This window comes from Colletes latitarsis, chromosome 2 (assembly GCF_051014445.1).
Source record: "Colletes latitarsis isolate SP2378_abdomen chromosome 2, iyColLati1, whole genome shotgun sequence".
Taxonomy (NCBI): domain Eukaryota; kingdom Metazoa; phylum Arthropoda; class Insecta; order Hymenoptera; family Colletidae; genus Colletes; species Colletes latitarsis.
The window spans coordinates 18,574,218-18,601,880 of NC_135135.1; the positions used below are offsets into that span (position 1 = coordinate 18,574,218).

Sequence of the window (27,663 nt, forward strand, 5' to 3'; positions counted from 1 at the left end):
CTACATTTCATACAGTATTACGTATTGCCTATACTCGAATAATAAATTCGACGATAATTAAAGAGAAAAATTATCAAGAACCACGAAGAAGGGTTCACAAGCTTTAAGATCTGAACTCACAAAATTGGTCAAGTGCACTATGCGATAATTCAAGTACTGCCAACCAAATGCCGAAGGATATCATCTACAAATTGGGCGTTTCAGCCTCAATGGAAGAGCTAAAGGTACAACTCAGGTGATTTTGTTGAGTTATTAGTCGATCTAGGAAATTTATATTTCAAAAAAATTGGAAACTACGTTAACGTGTCAATAATTTGATTGAAAAAAAATCTGAGGGAGGCAGTTGCCTAGTGTTCCTTGTAACTGGGTTGGTAGGTGGTGTTGGAAGGGTGGGTCGCTCTCGAGAAAATGGAGGGTGGTCCGAGTAACAGATTCCTGGGCTGATCGATGAAACGACCGGCGCATTGGATTTTCTGAACGCAGCGCGCGCATTTCCATCTTTTCCAACAGAATTACGTCCTCTGTGTCTTTCAGTTAGTCACGATCCTGCCGCGGTGGTGCAACCCCCGTTCGGAAAGTGCGTACTTCCCGACGTGAACGATGCAACTGTGTCACTAGGGCGAACGGCACGTGATTCTGCTACTGACTACCGAATAATGCAATCGTGGTAATTTCGATGGATTCGATAAAAGCGTACGAACATCTTCGTCAGGGAGAAAAATACTTCACTCTCGGTGAATCCGTGATCCGTTGTATTTAGATAATAGTACAGGTGCGTAGTTACGTAAGAAACGTTCGCGTTTCCAAACCAAGTGGAAACAATTTGTTGTAATATCGAAGGGAAATTAATTTGTCGGTTGTCGAGGCTAGGTTTCCGATCTGTTGCAACGCAGAAAAACCAGCCGATGTCGATAGAACGTGAAGGGAGGAATATTCTACGCTGGTGGGCCAACTGCTACATATCAACGGACACCCTGTAATAAATAATTTTCGTCCGATCGTATGGTAAGAATCCTTTCCTTTTCGTATTTTCGATTCGCACGTCGAACGATCAATGAGTTAAAAAATGGTTTCAGACGTTTATGCTAGAAACATGGATAAACGACGGTCTGTCGATGGCAACCTCCAGGAACAGGCTTTGCCCATTCCGGTTCAGATGTTCCTTTGGCGACAATTGAGGTACAATAATTGTAATTACGTATCCTATAGCAATCGCGAGACACCAAACTATCGTTCAAAAATAAATTCGAATTATAGTAACAAAAAGCAGTAAATAAGAAACGTTGATTCTCTTGAATTTTTCATGAATTTCTGATAAGTGCAAAAATAATTGTTTAATACTATCATAATCATGATTTTTGTGAATTTCTTCATTTATTTTCATCCCCTTTAAAGGACACGTTAGAAAGAGTTTATTAAGGGATGTAAATATTATAGAAATTGTTGCACAACATTCAACTTAGTATTATTTAACGTAAAATATTTCTGTTATTGTTCACTATTGTATTTATGTTCGCAGACCGTTCATTCGCGCGAAATTGGGCAAGCTACACGAGGCGTCATGCACGGTAAAAATTAACACTGACTTTAGTCGACATTCCTCGAGTTGTGAAAGAAAGTTTGCAAAAGATAAATGTGTGTACTATATGTAGATTAATTTTCAAGTTACGAATAATTAAAAAGATGAACCCAGACGAGCAATATGTGTATGTATATTCAGGAAAAGAAACAAACCCAAAAGTTTCACTGAAATTCTACCAATAGCGTTTAAATTTATCAGGATCGTCTAGATTAAATTTCTATTTTGATTGTACAGCAGTGTTTGCAAGATATTCGCACGCTACTAACATATATTTATAGAATAAATAAACTTCTATTGGTAAATCATCGAATCGTTCTTATGGAAATTTCATCCACTGTATTGTGCACCCCATATCGTTCTATTTTCATTCGTAAAGGGGTGAAAAATCATGGGTCGCGAATTTATTGAGATTTCGTGTGAAAAGTTCCTTGTCAACCATATCCCACGCTTTGTTTTCCAATACCTAATAGGGCTGTTGCAATACTCGTATATTCGAGTTTCTCGGTTCTATCGAACTTCTTCGATTAAACCGAGTATTACTCGATTGGCATTTCCCGAGTATTTCGACAGCTCTAATACCTATCCGACCTGCACTAACAAAGTGACCTCCTGTACGCTGCCACATGTCACCTGCAGTTCTGTCAACACGCGCCAGGCCATCATGTAAGTTCGCTAAGCCTGATGTCTGCTTGTTTTCGTATTTGCAAACCTACTTTACACTCGCTTTCTAATTACTTTGATTATACCACTAGGAACAGTTTGTTATTTACGAACAATATTACCTACGTACAATTGTTTCCATGCATGTTATCGATACGAATACGAAGGGCTGCTTCGAAAAGATTATTTTCTAAATATAAACGTTTTGGCATTTACTCTTGCGTTGTGTGTTTGATTGCATCTTTTATTACATCCTAACTTCGTGCTTTGACATCCTCTATTTCCCTTGTAGTTTAATATTTTTAGAACCCAAATAGATACCAACATACGTAGTTTCCAATTGGAAAGGAAACTTGCTCTGCGTATTTATATTGCACATCTTTTACGTTGTTTAAGTCTATCTGTATCTTAAGAAAACAATAACACGAGAAGAGATTGAACGTTTCGATAGTTTCTAATTTCTTAGGAATATCATAGGAAGTATTTCAAACGTATGAGCATGTTGCCTAACGAAGAGAGTAGAAATGCTTTCACTTTCCAAACGTCACATTATACATTTTATACGTAGAATAACGTAACAAATTGACTTTTCTATGTGTTTACGAACAATTTCAGCAACGACGTCACCAATAAACACGTAGTTTCGTTAATCGTGCAATGACAAAACGTGTAACTATAGCTTTGCATCGTAGTATTGTCGCAAGTGCTCCTCTTATTCCTCTTTCTTACTATTTAAAAATAGTCCTGCTATTTCTTAAACGATCGAATATTAATTTCAATTTATTGCGTTTCAATGCATACGCAGGAGACAAAGGAAGCTTGCACGGTTAGTATTTGGAAACCATAAACGTACTACTATCTCTATAGGAAGAGATTATTAATATTAGTGGAAATTGCACTGTAAATTGAATATTGATTGATTACTTTCTAACGTGCAATAACCTTGGAACTTTTGTTTGACAGTCGCTCGAGAAAGTGTTGGTTCAGAATCTCCGCAATGATTTGACACCCTCTTTGAGCCTGATTCTGGGCAGCGTGCCACGATGGCATTTGATCCAAACCGCCCTTCCCTATATTCTTCATGCCGCCGCCAATCTTCTGCACAATAGGTGAGTTGCCTTTGTGCCTCCTTTCTAAGAAACGTTACTACTTTATTCCTAACGCGACAACTGCTTTCGTTAATCTTCAAGGAAGGATTTCCAAACCCTCGGAGTGATGGAAACGACGCTCCTTTACATTCTTCATTGGATACTTCTCGACGCTGCGGAAGAATGCGCTGAAACCGAAGCCGATCCTGGAAATCCCTTTTATTATTTATTTTCTGTGCCCACTGTGAGCGTGAGTAATCCTTTATTAATCCATTAAAAATTATTAAACCTAAAATTTTAAAGCTTAAAAAGTTATTAGCTGTACGTAGAAGAGTATGGTTCTTTTAAAAACTCGGGGAGAAAAATTTCAAGAAATTTCTTCTACACTTGAAACTTAACTTAAAATAGTAATTCTAATTTTATTTTTCGTAGCTGTTCGTCTATCTGTTTGCGCCTCTGTGCAACCATCTGAAAGACATCGACTTCAAGACTAATCTACGATTGGAGAACGGTTTGAAGATATGGTCGGCCATGTACGAGTGCCGTCATCCGGATACTCCTTGTTTCACTACTCACTGTCGAATCAAACCGCAAGCTCTGTGGAACCGATCCTTCAAATCGTCCAAACAGCATCAGATGTCTGACGACGTGTTCGTCGGAGAAAGTGAGCTATTTTCGTTGTAAATAAAAATGATGCTATGTAACTTGGAACTGTAATACTCTGTTGAAGATGTTTCGATATTTATTAGTCACGATGTTTTCTGACAAATTTCCTTGAAAAACAAACTGCTTTGATCGTTGCAAAGTAACTTATTATGTAATTTTTAGACGTCGAAAGTCCACCCAGTCAATCGGCCAGTGCGTTTTCGGACCAGAGCGCTGAGAAACCTTTGCCCACCAAACAGCAAGATGAAGATGTAAGTATATAATACAAATTGTTAAAATTGTGACTCTAGTAGACTTCCCATGTATTAAAGAGCACTAGCTATTCCTCAAAATAAATTTTATTTAACTTTATTTCCAGAATTCTTGGGTATCATCGCCAAAGGACACCGTATTCCCGGAAACGATTCCCGAAGAAAGCTCTGGCGCCGAAGACGAGCACGTAGTGAGTGTTCCCAACGATTCCAATGAATTTCATGCACTCGAACCGATAAAGAAATAGATTAATAAATATTCTCGTTAGGTTATCTTCAGACTACCGTCCCTCAGCGAATCGGAGAAGGCACTAGATGGGGTAAAGGATATTTCTATACGATTTTCACGATCATCCCAGGAGGAATCGTTGAATTTTATCGTTATTTCAGGGCGAGGCTAGCATTTTTCACGTAGCCATGGGTCGAACCAACGATTTCTCCAAGTCTACCTTGACGATCGAAAAAGTCACAGCAATTTCGGGGCTGAACACTTGCAGACAATATCAAGAAAAGTCTCTAAGCACGGGGTCAGTCGGTTATTTCCATAGATTCCTTTAATTAGAGGCATTTAACAGTAACCGTAAACATGTCGTTCGATTGATAGAGACACGGAGAAGGAAAAGGTGGATAAATGCCAGAAAACGGAAAAGGAGGCTCAAGATGCTACGAAAACGGAAGCTGTAACGACTCAACAAGTGTCTCCTAGCGATTCTGGTCCTGCTGGATTGATGAGTAGTCATGCTGGTATCGACACGGACGTCAGGGCTGCCACCTTTCTCGATGTAGCCGTTCTGAGGTGCCTCTTCATCCCTCAGTGGCAGGAGGAAGGCGTCCATTGGGGTCTACAATTTTTATACCACCGGTAACCGCTCGTATATTTATTTAATATTATACACAGAATGTCCCTTTTATCTTGGGATCATTTAAGTCGAGATTTTAAAGACGATTTTCTAAATGGAATGGAATATTTTTGTTTATTTAATATCTTAGCTAGCAATAAAACGAATTCATTCAAGGAGGACCACGTAACATACTGATAAAAGTCTACAAACACCGTTACTTTCATCGAAAGTGTATTATTATACACTTTAATTAGAGATTCCTTCGTCTTCACAATCTAATTTGACAAATTACTCTAGATTACGCATGATCAACGAAGAGACATCGGTGCAGCAGATGCCACGTCGGAGAAGCAATTCTTTGCCAATACCAAAGATCGAAGTATCGATTTATCAAAGTCCCGAAAGTAAAAAGAAGGATGTGGCGAAGGATTTTATGGAAGTGCCAGATGTTCGAGACGTTTCCGTGCCAAGTGGTACTTGCAAATAAGTTTTTCTCCTTTCCTTCGAAAGCTCTAAATCGGTACTCTTTCTCTATATCGTGTGTGTTACCATCGTAGGTCAAGATAGCGACACAAATCACACGAGACGAGGCAGCGAGAAGAAGAAAAGAATGAAAATGGCTGATCTTAAGGCGTTTGTCGAGACTAAATTATTGTCAAAGTCGGAAAAGGCACTCGAGAAAATTGGTCAAGACGATCCCAAAATTTTGTTCGAACAGGTAACTTGATTAGATAGTGTTTCTTTGTACATTCTTTATAAAACAAGTGTTTCGTACGACTTCCAACGTTTTAACACTCAGCAAAACGCTATAAGAAACTTAGGGATATTTGTATCTTGTCTCAGGATAGTCGTAGAAGCCTCGACACGGGCGACGATCATTTATCGAGGCCCACATCGACCATTTCGAAAATCTTTGAAGCGAAGGACGTTGATCATATGAAATACCCTACAAACCTAATAAAAGGAAAGAGCATGCCGAGTTTAAGGTACGCAGTTTCCAGACACAGTAAAACGTATTTATATACTTTACTTTATAGTAATTTTCTTTCTTCGATTTTATTTTTTCTCGTTCGTCGTAGCTACATACATACACGCGTATTCTCACATAGCTTTGGTTTACGTTGCGTCTTTTCTATTCCATTTCTTCGTTTACGTCCCTTAAACTTTGTACGGATATCTGTGCAAAGTTCAGAACGTTTCAAAACGACCAGAATAGTGTTGAGAATTCGTGTGTAGGTACTGTATGTCCGCGAGAAGTTGGCTAAGCAGAGGAATGCGATTCTGATTGGTGCTCGAGTCGCCACTCTGGAGCATAATAATTCCCCCTCCACTATTGGCTTCTTCCACTAGCCATCTTCTCACGGGCGCACAGTACATACGCGCGCATAGATCTTTGGTAGAATAGTAAATGATTTAAGGGGGTTTGATAGATAGATTTTATTATGTTAAACAAACCAAACAGAGACGTGTTTAATTAATTAAGAGAATGATTTACAAAAAGTTTCTTGAAATCTTATTGATACCAGTATCGAACCTCTTTAAAGAATAAAGTTGAAATAACTCGTATTACAGAAGGATGTAGTTACGCTTAAGCTGAATGCGATAACGATCAAACGTTTCGTTAGACCGATAACATTTCTCTTTAAACGTAGTTTATAATCAGTGTTGGGTAGCTTCGTCTCGTATGATTTTAATAACCTATTTATCTACGTTTTTTAAGGCAATTTTCTATGCATGTAAAACGGTATTAAACTTTATTTGCCCTAAACTTTATAATTAAAAATAAGTTCTCTTCGATACCGTAAAATTTTTGTATAGTATAGGCAAACTATGCGGCTCTGTATAATTCTTATCGTATCGCCTTTATTAAAAATTAAATTTCCAATAAATTCTTTTTCTACAATTTCTAGCGATTCCTTCCGAAAATTGGAAACGCATTTGTTCGGTGTGCAAAAAATATTCGCATACTTTCACCCAACACTGACGGTTACTTTGAACTTTGACACGTACAGAATATCCGAAAACTTTGTTACAACAATGAACATGCAAATTCTATATAAATGTAAGAATCGAAGAATCGTGTATCGTTTTTTAATATGAAATTTCGTTCAGTTTCGACTTAAGTAGGGCGCTCTGTATATAATAACTCATTAATCAGTTTAAAAAGAAATAATATAGTATTAGACGGAGCTATTAAAGGCAGCAATTAATGGTCAGACTCGCCAGGCAAATATTCAAATTTAATTACCTCGAAAACGAAGCATCGCTGTGAACAAAGTTCGTCCCCCGTTTTCGATTTACTTTTTTACGTAGGATCAACTCCTCCTCGATACTAGGGATACCCTGTATAGTTACGTGCAAAGTATTTTAAGAGAGTACTAATCGTCGAGGATATTACACTACTCGTTCAATTTATATGCACATATAAAAAATTAACAGTTTCAGAAAAGCGTTACAGAACTTCGATCTTTTTCCCTGTAAAGAATTTGCTTATTTTCATGTGCAACACAAGTTTTGGACCATTGCATAATTTGATAAGCTCTTCGTTAAAATTGATGCATAATGTGTTTCTCTATGTGTGTCTTTTTTTTATCTCTCATTCGCCTTTTCACACCTGAACTCGTGCTCAGCTGCTTGATTAACGAGCTGACCGCGGGAGGGTAAGTCATTAACGTCACTCGGAGGAAGTTCCGTACTGCAAGTTCGGTTTACACGCTTCTTTTACGAGCTTCCTGCTTCCGGTAGGGCGCACTAATTATCCTTAAACCACACACCACGCCCTAGTCGCCTGGACACGTTGACAAGAAACAACGTAAACACGTCACCCTGTCTGCTTTTCCTTCAATTTTCTCAAAAGTTCACCAGTCGCCTGATTATTAACACTTTGCCAAACTTAAAAGTTATGAAAAAGCGTGAAATACAGTATAGCACACAGAGGGATTTTTCACCCGCTTGGTTGACAATGTGTTAAGAATCACGGATGATTTGTATACCCAGTGAGTGTAGAAACTGTACAGATAATTTTAAATAACAATACGAAGAGCACTGTTAAGTGTTAAAGGTCCTCGTTCAGGAATGACCAAACTTCCCCCACCCCCCCTAACCAATTTGATTCAAATTTAACATATTCGTAGATCCAATGTGGTCGTCATCGATTTCCTGTGTCAATCCTCCCCGAAGTTTATAGGGCGTGAAAACACCACCAGACGAGAATGGAAATTGATTAACAACTTTTGAACGGTTATATTGTAATGAATTTCGTATCTAAACATAGTAGAAAATTACTGTTTCCATTGTTCTAGCCACTGTTCTAGAAACCTACTTCACGATCCCGTGGTTTGATTATGGTTGAAAATCATACGAAACTCCATATATGTATTCTTCATGCAGGTCGAAATATAAAATTTGTTAGTAACGAGCCCATTTTCACTGTGTACCCTCACGTTTTCTTCTTCGAAAGAATTTTAGACACGAATCCAGCACCAAAAAGAATTTGAACAACTTCTGTGTGAATATCGACCTCGTCTCACCAAATTTCCTGCACAGCAACCGTCCAATTTTGATATTTTTTGACAAACTCCAATGTTTAATAGTCTTCTTCGAACACTTTTAAAATTCCTTTAAGAGTCTCTTGTGTCGCTCGAAAAGAAAACCATACCTAACTCTGATACTCGCGACACGTCGGAGTTTAAGTGCCCCCCGGTATATCGTTTACGTCCATCGAGAGAATGGAAGCAACATTAGCATTGTAATGTAAAATTTTGAGACACTGTACGTAGCGAGATATAATTTTGAGGGACGCATCGAGCATGTTGTGTGGAATGGCAAACGCACCAAAGTAGATAAGGACTTTAGAGATCAGACAGTAGCGCTTAGTAGAGATGTTCGGAAACTCGAAACACTCGAGCAGCTCGAAATTCGGACTCGGTTTTCCCGATCGAGCCGAGACTCCAACGAATTCGAGTAGTTCGAACGTTTCCGAGTATCTCGGATGTTTCGAATCGCTCGATTCTTTCGAGTCGCTGGAATAATTTCTTGAACGAGTATTCTACTGTAAATCATTCGAAAAAATGTTGGTTGGTTCGCCACGTACGTGTTCCAGCGATTCGAAGGGAACTCGGAATGCGAAGGAATCGGCTCGAAACATCCGAAAGAAATTCGAGAAAGAAGAATCGTGCTACCGAAAACGTGTTCGAGTCTCGGCTCGGACCCGGATAACTGACTCGGTTCTTTTCCAATACTCGAACAGCTCTAGTGCTTAGATAGGATTTACATTGGAAATTGGCATGGGAGGATCGATGCGATAATTATATCGCGCTGGGCTACTGATCGATCAATTCGTAGGTACGTCGGCGATACTCGCATCGAGAGGAAGCAAAGTCGGTTTTACAGTCAATCGTACACCGCCCCGAATCCCATCATCACCGTCACGGAACACACGCCCACGCCATCCCCCGACTATATGAAACGGCAGGTTAGTAACAAAACAACTTAATTTGTATTTAAATTTCACGTCTCGACGAACCATAATTCTTTTGCCAATTTTAAAATATGTTACTGAATTTTGTTCTCGTAGGCTTCGATCGACAGTCAGTTAGACGTTATTAGCATGCGCGGTAATCGTTTAGATTCCGAAAGGAAACCTAGTCTCACACGGTCGCAAACAGATTCTAACATCACGTATGCCAGTGACGAGATACCGGAAGCGCCTGGATCATCTTGTTACATCACCAAGGAAGGTGACATCGATTTGCAAGTAGTTCTAAAGGTGAGTTTTTCTATGCAATATTTGAATAGTTCCGTGGAAAAACAATCGTTTTAACAGATTTCGTGTAGCTACAATCTATTTTTTGCATACACAGATACGATAGCAAAGTATATTAGTCTAAAATCGTTTAACGATCGACAAAATCCTTAGGAACTTACTGGTTTCATTTTGACGAGTAAATAATAATCCACCGAAAGAAAAAGTGATTCATTAACTTCATATTATAGGGAACTATTCGTTCGATCGTTCTTGTTAATAATACTTTTTAATTCTTTTGTCAGGCCGTGCACTCGGTTGCATTACGAGACACCAACTACTGTTCTTTACGAGTGTGCGAAAATATTTTGAATTTGGTGGAACTTTTAATGGATATGGGAGTGATGAAACAGTGTCTTCGCGATGAGATGACCGGCAGTTTAACAGGTAAACGAAATATAATAAGCAAATAATTATATTAAATTTTGAATGGAGTAAGCATATTGAATGAATTATATGTTCAGAGTCAGGAACGGTAATAGAAAAATCGGGGACGGAAAAGAAGAAGGAGAATGTCGAGAACGATCAAGATTATCGACAGAATCAGACGGACAAAAATAAGACCTCGTCGCATAATCTTTTATTAAATTGCGTGATCAGAGTACTGAAACACTTGGGCTGCCCGCACAGCTGTTCGGAAGGAATACGCGGTCCTCACGCTGACTTTTGTCGTTCGCAAGCCCAAACGATCCTCACCAAGCTGCATCGAGCCAGCTCGAAGCAGTTCTCGCGATTTCTGCGATCGATGATGCGCGAACAACCGATACCAGAGATTCTGGAATTCTTTCATGCATTCATTGGATTCTGCCTGGATCCAAGTTCGTTGTTATCTCCACTTAGTGAGTAAATCGAGGGAAACGAAAAAAGCTACGTGTGTATTTGTTTGTTTTTTGAAGTTGCTCGATTCTGTTGCCACGCTTCGATCGTCCATCACGATTTTAATCTAAAGCTCGCTTTTTCACGAACTTTCCAAAGCAATTGCATCCGAGATATTAACATGTACATCGCGGACGCTTCGTTGCCCTTGAATTCCAATTCTATGCGTTATTCGATAACTTTTGCTCGATCGTTCCGTCGTAGATCAGAAACGTGGATCGAGCAAATCGCCAGAAATCGGATCCCAGGGCGGATACGCGACGAATTACGGCGTGAATCTGATGGGGGGCGGCATGGTTTCCGGAGGGACGCTAGGCGGTTCGAACGCATCCGGTGCTGCGGCCAATATGGCGGCGACAGCTTCCGCTAACGCGATCTCGACGTACGGGCTCGGCGGCCATGGTGCACGCGGCATAGAAAGTCACATTTTTAACTGCGTGTTCAAGACGCTGGTCACGCGTTTCGTTAAAGCGCTCAAAGAGCTGAAATCTCAGGAAAACATAAGCCTGTATTGCGATCTACGACAGTTCATGACTTACGTGAAGGAGATCCACGGGGGTGTTTTCCGTCGAGTCATCCTGAGCGGAATCTTGGACTCTGCGGACCGACCTAACAAACGGTGCAACAGCAACATTCAAACGACCCGCGTTATCAGGTAAAAATAAATAAAAGTTAGTGGAGAAAAATAAAAGAAGAGCCAAATATTAATAGAAGTATATTTATTCAAGTATTAGCAAAATAATATAGTCTTGTCTTGTACTCAAATAATAGTGAAATTAGCATATATTCTATAATTAATCTTGATTGGAAATTGAGTTGACATTTAATGATAAATTTTGACGTTCTAGAAATTAATTCCAGACCTAATACTGATATTCATTCCAGACACATACACCAATCAGATTTGGAGGAGCACGCTGACATTGGAGGGGATACTTGTTACACCGTGGACGACAGAGGAACTCGGAAATTCCTTTTCAAGAAAAGGAGCACGTCGTCCACTTGTGCAGTGCGTATATAAACGAACACACGTCGCGCACATATTTTTTATATTTGCGATAACGTGCGTCGCAATCTTCCAGAGCCTCCTCGAGACAGAACTGAGCGAAGAAAACGCGAAAATTAGCCAAAGTCCTTTGGGGAACTTGAGAAAGAAACATCACATACTCACGCCGAGGCCAAGCGAACGCAATTTGGGAATAGAATTCTTGGGCTCTGGAAAAAGTCGAAAATCGACTCGATTTCAGATCGGTAGTATAGGTAATAATAATAATATAATAATGTAGATATATAAGATAGATATTAAAATGAAAATTAATTTCTAAATCCGTTTCAGTTAATTGGTTTCGAAAAGAAAATGGCAGAACCGATTCTACCGACAGCCACGAAAGCAGCGAATCGCCAACGGACGGAAGTTTCGTTAGGCAATCCAGTTTTCATTATGGTTATTATCGTAGCGCGTCCAGATCGGGGCGCAGGTAATAATCTTGATAAGTTTTTTATTCGAAAATTTTAACCCTTACGATAATGACCAAAATATTCACGATACCTGAGTTTTTCACTTACTTCACTGTTTTTCTTTTAATTGGGATCTACATTCGTATCGTTAAAATTTCAAACAATATTTATGAGTTATAGATCCCGTGAATTTAGTGTTGAATAATAATCGTAAATATTTGTTACGCAAGTGTCGGTGTGACTCTGCAGAAGGCGAAACGTCGCGTGGAAGATCAACTGACGAAAATTGGCTTTGGAAAAAGTAAGAAGAAGGAAAGTTTAGAGGAAGTGCCCGGAAGTTGTAAGTAAACAAATTACCAGAATGGGTTTTGTAATATGTGGAATCGACGTAGAAAGGATACAACGATATAAAAAGTTTGAAGCTCTAGGCTTGTCTCTGTTGTTTTAAATAGAGGACCAATAATTTTTATTCTTTCGACCTACCCCCGTATATTATGAAATAGCCTATTCGTTTCTTTCGATCTGATTAAAATTATAATCGTTAAGACAGCGTTTCGTTCTAAACAGATTTCAGCAGAAGAAATTCTATGGAGTTTGGGGAAGCTTCGAGGGAATCTGAATTCGTGGTGTTAAAAGAGAGACGACTGGTGCCCTGTAACGCTGTTTTCGATGGAATGCTAAGATTTTCGTTCTTATTGGAGACTTGCCAACCGGGTTCGGTCCCCGATCACTATCTAATGGCTGCGATCTTAGATCTCGTAAAAATATTTCATTTTCTATACAACGTTAAATCGATTTCATATGCAAACAAACCGAAATAAATTTTTAAAACAATTCATAACGTCGCTGTGTGCACTTTTGTTTATTTAGCCGTACGCACCGGTGGTCGCACGAACGTGTTTGCTGCTAGAATGCGCCCATTTCGTTCACTTGTGTAACAAGGGACAATGGCCGACCTGGATGAAAATGAATTTTCCTATATTTCGTCCGTCGGTGCCCATTAATAATCGGAATACGTCCACGGTGCTCAGCAGAGTCCATGTTATGCAACGGACTGCTGGAAAATTGTTTTACCAATGGGCTGAGGTACTTAGAATTCGACACGTGATTTTATCACCAAGAAAACATGCAAATATCACTGTTTTTTCTATTTAATTTATGTTTAACGCGAACAGGCTATTGGCGCGCGATTGGAAGAATTATTGCACGAAGACAAGCAAAATGGTGATCAAATGAGAGCTATGGTCTCCGACGAAAACAAGCAACGAGATTTGATTATCGAAGACGAGGAAGAAGATTTTCTCGACGAAGGCAAGTCACGATGATAAGAGGAACGAAATCAAGACTTTCAGGGCAGACAGTAACAAAAATAGGAGAAACTAAATCCTGGGACTGCACTACTACATTAAATTTATCTTCCTGAAAATCCTGAATCCTTTTTATAATTTGTGAATTATCGAGTTTCATAGTATTTACTTTATTGTATTTTAGCTAGCATAAACGGTTATGGGTCCCAGTGTCCTATCGCGTTGCGACTTGCTGCCTGTATTCTACTATTGGAGGTGACGGCATTCTTAAGGGAGACTTATCAAACTCTGCCAAAATTCAATAAACTTTTAACGAAAGAACGTCCTCCGCCTTGGGAACGAATGTACAGCAGAGAAGCGAATAGACGATGGAGTATGGCACTCTCGTCGATGGGACATTCGCAAACGTCGGCTCAAAGTCTTCAATCGATCGTAGGCGATCGAGAGGTAGCGCGTAAGTATCATTATAGTAAGGAGCAAAACGCACACGTAGAATTTTAACATAATATTTCAACGTTCGAGTATAGAACATTTTCTGATTAATATTTAGCAAGTAATTCCACGATAATGAGTACAATATCGTCCTCCGATCGTCTGATGTGTATTAACGGAGGAACGTTACTTCATTTTAAGGTGTTTAATCTAATCGTTTTGGATTGAACTTTCAGCAGAACGCAAAATTAGCTTTGTTCTTTACGAGCCCGATAACGAATCGGAAGGTAGTAGCAAATCGACTATTACGATTCAGGGGGAGGATTCCCAGAACGCCGAGAAAGAGAAGGTGAAACGCGTACAACCGCCGCAAGGTCGGCCATTTCTTCTTCGACGCGGTACCGCGGAAAACGCGACTGGTTCGTTCAAAAAACGAAGTTTGAAACTTCGACGCGGTACCAAGGAAGGAAAGGACACCGAATGCGAGGCTTGTGAGTATTAAAATCAATATCAAAGCCCTTAAAAATTTGCCTCGATATGGGATCGTGTGATCGATGGGTTCGTTATTGATGATTAGATACGGTGAGACGAGCGGATTCTATCCAATCGAAGAGAAAAGTGAGCTCGTTGTCGGACAGAAGCGACACTTCCGAACCCGGTTTCGGGGGTGAAATCAGTGGCGAAGAATCTCCAGGAATATTAATAGACGACCAACCGCCGGAAAGTCCCAGCGACAGTAACGAAACGGACGAAACCAACAAAAATTTCCCGTGGATGAAGGTCCTGGTGCAGTTCGCCAATTCGTTCAACATCTACTGTTCCCATCAGAACTTTTGCCACCCCCATTGCCATCGACGTCAGATGCGAGCCAGCAGTAGGCTGATCAAGTCCGTGAGGAAAATTTATGGCGAGAAGTTTGGGATACTGAACGGCACGGGTATGTTCGACTTCGACGCCGAGAAGAAAGAGGCTAACAAAAAGGACAAACGAGGTCGCAAAGTATCCGAACAAACCAGCACGCAGGTGTCACCCGTGCGAAGAAAGGACAGCGTGGGAAAGAAATTCAAGTAATTTTTTAAATAAATTATCTGGAATATCCGCGTTCCTTTCGAATATTTATTTTCTCTGCGTAGAATCGACAGAAACATAGACGGATCCCAGTCCGTTCGATTAACGCAACGAGACTCCTCGAAGGATTTAGCTGACCAGGATTCCGAGAAAGGGAAGGAATCTTCTAAAAGATCGGGTAAAGACGAATCGGAGAAGGAGAATCCGGCGATTCTGAAGTACATCAAGACTCAAGTGAAGGACATATTCCATGCGCCGCTGGCCACTTTGGTCAAAGGAGCCGTCGTAATGACGGAAGAGCTGTTCGTCGACGTTCTACCGATCGCTTGGGAGCTTCTGCTCGAGTCGAACCAAGAAGTTGCAGCGTCTGCAGCATCCCTGTTCATAGTCGGGGCCGTACGGGCCCCGAATCAAGCGAGCGAGCTGATGCATCGCGGCCTCGAGCACAGCAGTACTAACGTGCGAATAAACGCGATACTGAGGTTCCAAGTGCTATGGAAACTGAGGTATCAAGTTTGGCCGCGGATGGAGGAAAATGCCCATCTGACGTTCAAGGTACCGCCACCTGGGATCGAATTCACGTTACCGTCCCCGAAAATCGGTATCGAATCGTTGCCAGTCGTCGATCCGCCATGGATGCCGCAGGTGAAAACGAAGGTGGAGGAAGTGACTATCAATCAGGAGCATCATGTAAGTCTGAACCGAGGCCATCGTCGGTGAGTGTATCGTAGATCCTGAATTGTTTATCGATTAAGTAGAGTTCATTATGACTATTACTTAGAGATCTCTGGTGACGGCAACGAAAACTCGTAAGAAGCAGCAAACTGAACTCATAAAAAAGGCTTTACAGGCGCAGGATGATAAGAAACGAGAAGAGAGGGAAAATTTTTTGATCACGACTATACCGATTACCGTGCAAGCGGCGTACGAACCCAGCCCCGTCGGAGACGATCACGACGAAGGTACTTGTTCATCGTTATCTTATACTTGGCCCAGTTTCTTAACCCTTTGCACTCGGTTATCCTCTCCGAAGGGACATCCAGCAAAGAATTTGGATGTGCACTCTAAGGAAACGCAACGATATTGTTTTAAAGTGATTATACAGGATGTTCGGCCACCCCTGGGAAAAATTTTAATAGAGGATTCTAGAGGATAAAATAACACGAAAATCAAGAATACCAATTTGTTTTTGAAGGCTTCGTTAAAAAGTTACTAACGTTTAAAGTTCCGCCCGTATTGAATTTTTTTCTCGAAACTGAGTAGGATTTCGGGGGTATGTCTGTTGACCAAAAATGCTTGCAATTGACCCCCGGAACCGAAAATGATTTTTTCAGAATTAATTAAAAATTTTTTTTTTCGTCGAAAAATTTAGGCACCACCACCCCCTTGTCGATTTTCGTCAAAAATTCGTTTTTCATTTTTAGTAATTTTGTTTGACGCCCTACAGAAAAGTTGTTTAATACTGTTTTGTAGGTACCCATGAGCTCTACTTCGAAAAAAAGTTTCATTGAAATATATTCACAATTGTAGGAGTTATGACTGTTCGAAAATTGGACCATTTTTATGGGGTTTTTCTCATTTTGCGAGGTCAAGGACCAACTTTTCGAATATTTTTGCAATTTCTACATATTCTCCACCAAAATACGCGTAATTTGCTTTTTTAAACATTAAAATCGGCCAATCCGTTCAGAAGTTATGACGTTTTAAAGATTCGCATGAAAATTCGGGCAGACATTTCTGGCCAGAAATGATATTTTCGGTAAGGAATTTTTTTCTCGAAACTGAGTAGGAATTCGGGGATATGTCTATTGACCAAAAATGCTTGCAATTGACCCCTGCAACTAAAAATAATTTTTCCAAGACGATTCGAAAATCTTTTTTTTCACCCAAAACTTTCAGCACTTACTCGAATTTTTTTCTCAAAAGTGGGTAGGATTTCGGAAGTATAAAAACAAATATTTCGTAAGAAAGTGTGTTTGAGTTAGTAGTAGGTGGTCGAAGAAATGTCTCCGAGTGCAAAGGGTTAAACATCTCTGTGTGATCTACGTTCGATGCATCGAACAAGTTAAGAATAATATCGTTTTGCATAGGAAACGTTGGGGACGAGGATGCGGGTGAAACGATACCAAGAAACACGTCCCATCACGGCCAATCAGCGCCATCGCTGTTTCCTTCCTCCTTATGTTCCGCCATTGTTCAAATCATTTACTTGCTCGACGACGCGGGCGTCTCCAACGACGGAAGCGCCGTTTACGAAATAGCATATCAAGTGAGGAACCGATCGAATGTTATGTTATTAATAAACGAATCGAGTCGCGTAACGTTTTCTTTATCGTCAGGTGATTTGGAATTGCCTGGTGGAAGACAGCGCGCTGTTTCTACGTTACGTTTTGGAACGTCTCACCAGAGAGAAGCAAGAATTGATGTTTAAAATTTTGAGACACCTGATTCGTTTTGTACCGAAACTACCTCAACAGGCCGCGTTCGCCTTGTACAATTATATAATCGGTTACGTAATGTTTTACGTACGTTCTTCCCACGAAGAAGGGCAACAATTGATCGGAACGGCCCTTTCCATCCTGTGGATGGTAAGTCAATTCTAGGAACGTTTTTTAACGCGAGATTTATAATTCTTGTTTCTACAGGTGGTTCACAGTGTCCACGGAATAATGTTTAAAGATCTAAAGCAAATTCTGCGTAAAGAGCAGTGCGACGCCTCGATTTTATTAACCGCAAACGTGCCATCGGCGAAAAGAATCGTGGTGCACGGTCCACAAGATCCGGACGCTGGAGGAATTCCCTCGCAATTTCCGGTCCAGGAGGACACGCAATTCTGTCAAATACTCCGAGAATCGTTAGATTACTTTGGTATCGAGGAATCAAAACAACGAGAATACTTCCTCGTGGACTACAAAACACGTTCGTACTCGTTTATATTATTCTATGCGTATCGTTTGGAATTTAGAGTTTCCCTTTTTTTCGATTATGCAACAATTTTCTCGCTTAAAATTTATACACAAATTTCAGATCAAATCCGTAATCCGTCGTCCTACGTTCGGGATTACTACTTTTTTAAGGGCAGATCGCAATTCTCTGAGATCGAGCTGGTTCACATGAAACCGGAAGACGCGTTCAACGCGCTGCAACGCCAGGAATTGGTTCACAAGTTCGTCGAGATTGGAAAGGTTCTATTAACATGGGCGATTTTGAAAAACGTCGACATGGTAGTGCAGAGGGTAGTATTTCTTCACGAGGAACTAATGAAACTGCCCTCCTTTCCAAGAAGAGCCCTGGAAGCGGACTTGGATTTATACAAGGGCGGTGAAATTGGCAGAGTAAGCAACTAACGCGATACGATATTTCAAATTAAATTCTACCAAAAGTTTACAGTAAAATTTGTATAAATTCTTCGTCTTTTCTTCTACGAATAATGGAAGATTTTACTCCATACTTTTCATTCAATTTTTCCTGTAGAATCAAATTACATTGGTATCATCAATTACTGGACGCTCTTAATTAACAACAGGAGTTTTAGGGGAACGTTACTGACATATTTTGGCGCAAATACTTGTTCAATTTTCTCTATTTCACCGTATAGGAACTTCTCGGTCTGGACGTGATGCACAAATTTATGTGGGTGAAACTGATCGCGAGGATGTTCGAGGCGATGGCGGGCAATTTCGCCTATTCCGGAGACATCCATCTTTTCTTGAACGTTCTGAACGGCGCGATCATCCTTCACAGCGAAGATTCTTGCATTTTGCGTTACGTTGTCGCCACGTACATAAACGCGGCGCACAATTTCAAAAACATTTTCTCGACCAACGGCTACTTGTTAATTATGCCGACGTTGTTGCAATTGTACTCGACCCATCAAACGAACAAATTAGTGACGACCACGGTGGAGTACGCCGTCAAGCAATTCTACCTGATGAATCGAAAACCGTTTATCCTTCAGATGTTCGGAAGCGTGTCCACCATATTGGACACGGACGAAACGAGCGTTCACGGAGAAGCGCACAAGGTACTCTTTCTTAAATAATTCGACGCTTCGTTAATTTATAAATCGAATATAAATTTATTTGCAGGTCCCCGCCACGTGTCTTTTCAATTTGTTGTTAAGTTTGGAGACCCCGTCGCCGGATCCTTTGAACATAGACGAACTAGTGAAAGAGGAAAAGCCCCTGAAAGCTATCGACTTCTGTTATCACGACGAAAACGAAATGGTCAACGTGTTGGATTGCATTTCACTCTGCGTTATGGTGATAGCTTACGCGCCTGACTCTGTTAGGGGACAACAAATGTTGGTACGACATTTTTGTATTATAATAAATGAAAATACACGGTCACGAAATGAATTAAAAGAAAAAAGAAAATGTGTTTACGTTAGTTCTTCTGTTCTTCTAATTTATTATACTTTGTAGATTATATTGGAAGCAATATTGCCGTGCTACGTGCAACAAATTCAGTCCCCGACTTACAACAGAGAGGGAAAAACGGAAAAGGAAATAATAAATCAACTGGCCATAGCCGTGAAGACTTTGGTTAATAATTCGGAGGCTCTCACGAAGTAAGTTTCGGTGCTTCGTATTTTAGATTCAATAATGGAAGATCGATGTTTTCACAGATATTACAACGGCCCGCAAAAGTCGAGCCCTGAACATAAAGGATCCAGCCAAAGAAACTATGGGAAGGGTCCGTATTCGCCTGGTTTCGATTTCGAGGACGAAACTCACACGACCAAGTATTTGGAACACTCTAAAGTTCGCACCTTTTACGACCGAGACAACGACGACGCCGAAAGTTGCCATAAAAACGAATTTCGTCGACCACGCGACACATTATTGAACATGGTAGGGGACTTCGTGGCTCGATGCTCGGCTAGATTAATTGAATTGAACAAGAAGTCTCAGGATGGGAAGATGATCGAACTGTTAGACTCGAAATGCCATATAGTAAGTAGATCTTACGTAAACGTACGATGCTAGAGTTTCAATTTATTAAAAAACATAAAATTCATGATTGATCGTTAGCGTTTGGCAGATATCGCCCACACCTTGTTAAAAATATCCCCGTACGACGCGGGGACGATGGGTTGTCGTGGTTTGAGAAGATACATGAACGACATTTTGCCATCGACCGAGTGGTCCAACGACGACATGAGACCCGCGTTGACGATTATTTTGAGAAGGCTCGATAAAACATTTAGCAAAATACATAAGAAGGCCTCCATCAGAAGGAACACCGATTGGACGGCAGCGAGCGATCTTCTGAAGGGAGTTTACGAAACGCTATCTAAGTGTCCTTACATTGCACACTTTCAGTATCTGAAAACATTGCTGAGTACCTGTCAGGTATTGCGGTTATTATTTTACTACTATTCTTACGCTTTGTGTTTTATTAAATAAGTTGTGAACTACTACATTCACTAATCGACTAAACAAAAAATATTTCGAAACGTTTAGGCCATCTCTGATTACGGTGCAGACAAAAATTACCATTTTATGAAATTTTCAGTAACGCGATTAATATGAATCTACCTTTAGATATCAAAGAATGTAAGATCTAATTTTGTATGTAGTCTCTGATTATCGGAGACACCCCGCCAGAGGATGTGACTTCGGCTTCCTCGGCTGCTTTAATGAGCAAAATACCTCCCCAACATTTCTGCTCGACCGTACTTCGACTGATAGCTCTTCACGTGATATCTTTGAGCGAAGGATACTCTCTCGACAATGTGTGCGGCGGTCATGCCATGTTTGCCACGCAAACTCGAACGGAAAACATACTACTTAACTTGTTAATACCGTTGTTTCTGCGCGTGGGCACCGGAAGAAAAGGTAAAACGCAAAAATGGTACTCGTACGAAAGTAAACCGAAGCTTTACATCAGAATCGAACTGTAAATTGCATCGATGTTTCGTTAAATAGATCCTTGTTTTCTTAGATGTGACGAAACTAAGGCAATCGGACATAAATTTCACTTTAACAGCGGTGCTGAACACTCTGTGGCCACCGAGTACGAAGACAGTACCGATAACTACACAGAATCTCAAAACTACGACCGATATGAGAGCGGGTAGTTTGACATTCGTAGCAAGAGACTCAAAGACTTTAACTAAAACGTCCTTGACGTTGTATCAAGTTGCCTTTTTAGGTGAGCAATCGAACGATTTTTAAGCCCGCGACTTTCTAAAACTGATCTAATTTTTATTGGACGGAATTCAATACTGCGTTCGATAAACTGTATAAATGAAACCGTAGATATCGATATATCCAAACCAGAAGAAAAGTTGATCTTTTATGTTATTTTTAAAGACAGCGTTCGATTTCTTGCAGCCTTGAAAATAATGACGATATGCTTTGAAATGGAATTGAAGACCGAGTGGCCAAAGATTTTACGCACAATGCGCTTGTTGAATAAACGAAACGAGGCGTCCACGTACCTCTGGAATTTTATAGAGTTCGTAGTCACTCATCGTACTGCTCTTTACATTCAAATGCTTCCATTCATCGTCCATAAAATCGGCCAAGCGCCCATTTCCGAACACGAGAGAAACATGCAGAGTACCATACGCGCAAAGATTAACGGAGACACCAAAACGGTACCAAAATCTCGTAGCACTTTATTGACTGACCTCATACACGAATTAAAGGACCTGAAAGAGGAGATAGAAGATAGGAGATTCGGTTAGTAAATTAGATTTAATACAATCTCTATGATAAGATTATGTTTTTTTATAATTACCTTAGTTTCGTTTTTCCTCGATTCTACAATTTTATCCTGGAAGAAATGGCTACATATAAACCCATTCTACAATATTTACAATTCCCTAAACTTGGAATTCTCGAATGTTTGCAATCTTGAATTCTGTTCGTGATTTTTCTGAATTCATCCACTACAGTCTGATGAATCCTAGATGAATTCAAACGACTGCTAGTGTGAAACTCTTAACATTCAACAATATTTACAATTCCCTGAAATTGTAATCTCGAATGTTTAAAATCTTGAATTCTGGATCTCTAAATTCCCTTATCTTTGAATTCATCCCTATCATTGTGTGTGAATCCTAGATGAATTCAAACCACTGTTGGTGTGAAACCCCTAAATAGAGCGTGTATATAACATATCGTAATCACTTCATTTAGACGAAATGCAGCCAGAACCGAAGAGAAGCGTCGCGGACATGCACCCCGCGAACGAAGGGCAACCCCGTACGCAAAGGCCATCGATGTTGATCGATCTTCTGACCGGAGATCTCGGATCCAGAGCTCATATAAATCGCACGCCCGCGGAAACTCCGATTTCCCATTCCACGGCTCCTCAATCCGCCCCACACATAATTCACCTATCGAATTCAAGCGGAACTGTCAAGACGTCGCAACCGAGTCAAGTAACCGCACCACCAAACGGTATACACACAGCACGCGGTACGATTATAATTCCATTCTGTTATTTATCGAAAATAACACTGTTTCCCGTATAACTGATCGCAAACGAGACCTGTGATCGTTCAGTTACTCGGGCCAGGGGTTAATTCGTGACGCAGACTTTAAATTAAACTGAAAATTCGTTAAAATTGGAACAATTCTAGTTGTTGATTCTATATTATTTAACGATAATAATGATTGATGTTTCAGGGTCAGTTTCTAGTACGAGCGTGGGTTCTTCCACTCTTCGCGAAGCCAGTGACGTTGGTATTATCGAACCGACCACGGAACAACAGATGCCCGCAGGTATTCGATTACTTTCGAGAAACTTTTATGAAACGGTTCCCAACTTTAAGTACATATTTCCGATGCGACTGCAAGCCTCTCATAAATGTTTCGTTATTTTTCTGAGCAATTGCGATACGTTTACCACAGTTGGATCGAGCCATTGTCTACAGGGCACTGCTACGAAATTTTCGACGTTCGACCGTTCGTTTATATAATATTTTTGTCGACATTTTTCTATTTTCTATTTATACCCCGACAGCGAGGCTTGCGATTGAGCGACTTAAATTTGAAATAGAGATTTCTTTCACGAACCGAACCTCATAAAAGCTGCTTTAAATCGGTCTGCATTGCTTATATTCCATTATCCACGATTCCATCGTTCGGACCTTCCTGTTTAGATCGTATATTGAAACATTGATCATTGCGTTGCTTTCATTGCTAGCTAGGGAACGGAGGTAAGCAGATTCTAACAGTCAAGTTTCACCGAAATCTATGATGAACGTCCTGCTGGTGTGTTCCTTGTCACGCTTCTCCGTATCTCATAACTTCTTGTTATTCTCTGTACACTTTATCTCCCTTTCTGTGTGCTCCTCTCGATCACACTTCTTGATGGTGTTTTCTTATTGTTTCCACGAACAGAGAGATTCGACGGATTCTTTGTACATTTAACACACGTCTCTACGCAGTTTTAAATGTCACCGCTAACGAGAGAAATGATTTTATCGTTTCTCCTATTTGTTCGAAACTGTACTCGACACACTGGAAGCAGGGTTTCTCAAAGTACAGCAAAGTACCATTCTGATTAAATCGAATATGTTACGTCCCGTGTAAAAATACATTCTCTCGTTTTCGAAATTATACGAAAAATACACACCCCCCTTGTTAGTGAATTTAATAAAACAGAACTTCACGATAGAAGAATATTTTCATTTTTTCGAACGATGCAAACGAGTCGATGCTTGCGTTGGAAGAAATTATAATTATGTTTGGAAAATCTGACGAGAAATGTTGGGAACCCCTGCTGTAGAGAATACATGAATCCGATTTTCACATATCTCTTACAATATTATATTCTTCTACTATAGTTGTGATCTTTCCCGTTAAATGTAGTTCACGATTGTATTTAATTTATACAGCAGTATTTAGACAATGGTAATGTCCAACGGCTGGTATTCAGTTCGTCGTTACGTAGATATATACTTCACTACACGTAGTTGCTTCGACTTTTTATTGCTTTTCCATTCTTATCTAATCACGCTACGATCTCTGTACTCGAAAGTTCATTTCTTTCATACAGACTGACACAGTATTCTTTACGAAGAAACGCATACATATAAAATTCTGTATACAATTTTCGTATTCCAGTGCTTTTCTGGTGTTCGACAAGGTCCTGGGTCACTTGAATTTTCAGATATACATATTGTCTCTCAAAACTTCCATAATCGAAGCAACCCCGTACCCCCCACCCCCACCCCGCCAAACAATTAATAACTGTACAGTACATCGTCTATACCTTATCAACTTTATACACAGAGGGACATAATTCAGAGTACAAATAATGAACTGGCTCAAAAGTAAGTAGCAAACTTTGAAAATAGTCTTTTAAAATATTCATATAAAATATTTTGCACACTGGGTACTAGGAATCTAGCTAATATTTTCTCATAGTATTTACCTAAGTTGTATATACAGGGTGTTATCATGCTTATACGGAGCTCGACAAATATTTTTTAATTCGAAGAAATTTGAAGCAAACGATATCTCGTACGAAAAGAATTCAATTCGCGTTACTTCGTGAATTTTTTACCGAGAAATCGTCTAATCTCGGTGTTGTACTGCGAATTATGTCCCATCTTGCACATTGTACTACGCTCCATTCATATTTAATTCTTTCGTTCATTTCAGATTTAATATTGGCGAAGCGTATCACGATGATATCCGATTTAACGACATTAAAATATCGCGAAACCATACCTATACATTACTTGCATTAAACGCTACGCGGTCTGTGATTGCACAGAACGGTTCGTAAGCGTTTAATGGAATTTCTGTAAACAATGTATCGGCATATCAATGACGTCGTCACGTGGTCTGTCTCATTTGTCGTCTTTCCTTTCATTCTAGACGTTGAATGTGGCATGTTTCAGATAAATCCCAACCACCTTCTACTAGCGATGAACGTAACCATGTTAAGCCTCATCCTATATTAACTCATCAAAAGGCACCAAAACTGCGCTTTCTATCTTCCGTAGAATTTAGGCACTCATCAGGTAAATTCTGAGCCCTGTTCCAAATAAATATATTATAATTGCAGCTAACGACGGCCTCTACGTTACTTCTGATCGATGAAAATAACGTTGACCGTTCAAAGTACATTGAATGTGTGTATGTTACGCGGATTAATTCTGCAAAATGTTTCAAAGAAAAATAGGGAAAAATTTATCAACGAACAATACGTTTAGTCACGAGTAAAACCGATGGATATTAACAGAGATCTAACTCCCAAAATTTTAATATTCGTTACGTTATGTGTTATAAGCGTGGTAGACGTCAGAAGATGAACTTTGATAGATTACAAGATTATACTAGTCGTTAAAAGGGTTCAAAACTGATGCAAGCCATTTTCACGATTATTTTCGACCGTCACTATCATCGTTGCATATATCATGGTTCATTTAATTTTCATTGGAACACCCTTACTTCACTTCTTTTTACTTGCTAATAATATACATATTTTTGTTCGATGAAAATTCTTTTAAAAGCTAAATTACATATTTCCAAATCATCCACGTATACAACTGAAAAAGATATAATTTCGAAAATACGCGTACACTTGAAGCCATTTCCTATCGTAAAAGACAATGGAAGTATTTAGGCCGATCTCGCTCAAAGGGACATCTTATATTTCGCACACAGATATTCTACACAAATATTTTTTTATCTACTATTCTTCCTTGTTTCTCCTTTTATTCCCCGTACTCTACAATTATCAGGCATTTACTCTTTTGCTGTCCTTCCACGCTCATATTTTCTTCGCGCCCCAACAAAGATGCGTAAATTATACTCAAAAGGCGATGCTCCTTTGATTTTAAATACAAATGCAACTTTGACAATTTTAATTTCTTTATTAAAAACATTCGTATACGTAACCGTAAGCAAACGACAAATTCCGTTGAGAACGATCTATAGTAAGAACGTAGTTATCGATTCTAATAGTTGACAAATCGCGTTCAGGGTCGTCTGTTCGATACAAGTAGAAATTACTAAACGCTGATCTGCTAATTAGATACGACAATTGTTCGACAGGTACCTATTCGCAAGTAGATATAGTGCGATGTTGAAATAATCATAGTTCGCGGAACACTGTTGTTTATCACGTACACTTCAGGATACGCATCGGGTTGGAAATTAGTTTATTTCTTAAAGAACAGCATGGATAGATTCTATAGAGATTAGCGTTCGATAATAAAAGCGAATTGATCGAATACTGGTTTGTCAGGGGAGACTATGACGAGCCAGCTGAGCCCGACCAGTCCAAACGAGGACAGTTCAGGCGAGTCGCGACCAGACAAACCTCGTTTGCAACGATCTATGGGCCAAAGCAAAAAGACATTCCGATTGAGAAAGAGTCGAAGGGCACACATTGAGGTAACGCTGTCCAAAACGGAATCAATTGGAATTAGTCGATCTTCGATACTTAATGTACTGCTTCCTTTTCAGGTAGCACAAATTGGGACAGAGCAAGTCTTTGATATGCCACACGTGCCATTAACGACCCAACTGTCCGTACGAACGTCACCGATGTCGACGAGGGAACCTTCGAACTTTAACATCCCCTCGGACTCGTCGTCCATTCGTTCCAGACGAAGTTCGTCCATCCGTCAGTCGGATTGCGAGAAAAGCAACAACGTGCCAAACGATCAACAACAAATGCATGGCAACCTACATCATCACTACCACCATTGTCATCACTATCATCATCTAAGTCTCCAAACGTCGGACGTTTCGTGGGACGAGGACACGTCTAGTACGTCCGGTTATCGCGAATCGTACAGCATACAATTGGTATCACTGGAAAGCAGCAACAATCGTCCGGTTCAAGCACCACCGTTGGCGTCCCCGGACTTAAACGACATGCCTTCGACCAGCAGCACCACAACGAATGTTATAGCTTTCGACGGTAGTTCGCCTGATTGCTCCATCAACGGAAGCGGAGGAGAGAAGACAGCTCTGCTGACTTCTAGTCAAAGAACCACTTCTCAACACTCCCTGTTGATAGTGTTTCCGAATCAGGACGAAGACACGTTGATATAAACAGTCAACGAACATGGTTACGAGACTGATTAAGAAGGCACTAACGACCTCTAATTGCTAACTGTAATTCCTGTTATAGCTCAACGAGTCAACGAAGATCCCTGCAGCTCGTTCAGATCATACCAGTTTTGATTTTTGGCCAAACGATTAAACTCTTTCTAATTTGAACAACAGACACGATAAGCTACGGAATTTTATTTTTTTCAGTCTTTGAGAAATTATTTTTCACCGCGATAATCCGTAGATTCTGCAGATCAAGTGAATGGCACTACTATAAAAAGATTACGTTAGCAGTAAAAGGTCCGATCGAGATGTAATGTAGAAAATATTTCGCGACAATGTAGAGTGGCAGTTAATAAATCTTCTATTATGATGTTCAAAGTTTTAATCAATGCTTTTCGTCGACCGAAAAGACCAATTAATGATGCATATATGCCGTGGGCCTAACTTTGTGATTTCAGAATACTTTGTAATACATAGCGAATCTAGCAGAATCACGAGCACACGGACAATTACATCTAAATATTTGTATGAGACGATTCCCTGTAAAAGTGAGTATATTTGAAATAAAAATAATTTATTATTATCAAAATAGAA

General features: G+C 40.0%; 1 protein-coding gene across 1 annotated transcript; it reads left to right on the forward strand.

Annotated features, from left to right (window-relative positions):
- The first annotated feature begins 552 nt into the window (after positions 1 to 552).
- Positions 553 to 27,663, forward strand: Unc80 (unc80, NALCN channel complex subunit). The gene is given in 50 exon segments (XM_076774971.1): positions 553 to 772; positions 871 to 1,005; positions 1,077 to 1,179; positions 1,520 to 1,568; positions 2,219 to 2,245; positions 3,048 to 3,068; positions 3,206 to 3,351; positions 3,433 to 3,580; positions 3,763 to 3,994; positions 4,159 to 4,247; positions 4,355 to 4,438; positions 4,517 to 4,567; positions 4,638 to 4,774; positions 4,852 to 5,109; positions 5,387 to 5,562; positions 5,647 to 5,807; positions 5,933 to 6,075; positions 7,720 to 7,749; positions 9,434 to 9,563; positions 9,666 to 9,857; positions 10,139 to 10,280; positions 10,358 to 10,732; positions 10,974 to 11,424; positions 11,655 to 11,778; positions 11,852 to 12,029; positions 12,106 to 12,247; positions 12,458 to 12,567; positions 12,795 to 12,985; positions 13,098 to 13,313; positions 13,403 to 13,542; positions 13,723 to 13,988; positions 14,203 to 14,457; positions 14,544 to 15,033; positions 15,100 to 15,724; positions 15,816 to 15,996; positions 17,125 to 17,303; positions 17,374 to 17,622; positions 17,680 to 17,953; positions 18,062 to 18,369; positions 18,633 to 19,058; positions 19,123 to 19,341; positions 19,459 to 19,989; positions 20,068 to 20,388; positions 20,616 to 20,874; positions 20,981 to 21,190; positions 21,373 to 21,723; positions 22,183 to 22,464; positions 22,675 to 22,770; positions 26,252 to 26,400; positions 26,473 to 27,663. Coding segments are annotated over 48 exon segments (10,494 nt in total). The 5' UTR covers positions 553 to 772; positions 871 to 1,005; positions 1,077 to 1,093; the 3' UTR covers positions 27,067 to 27,663.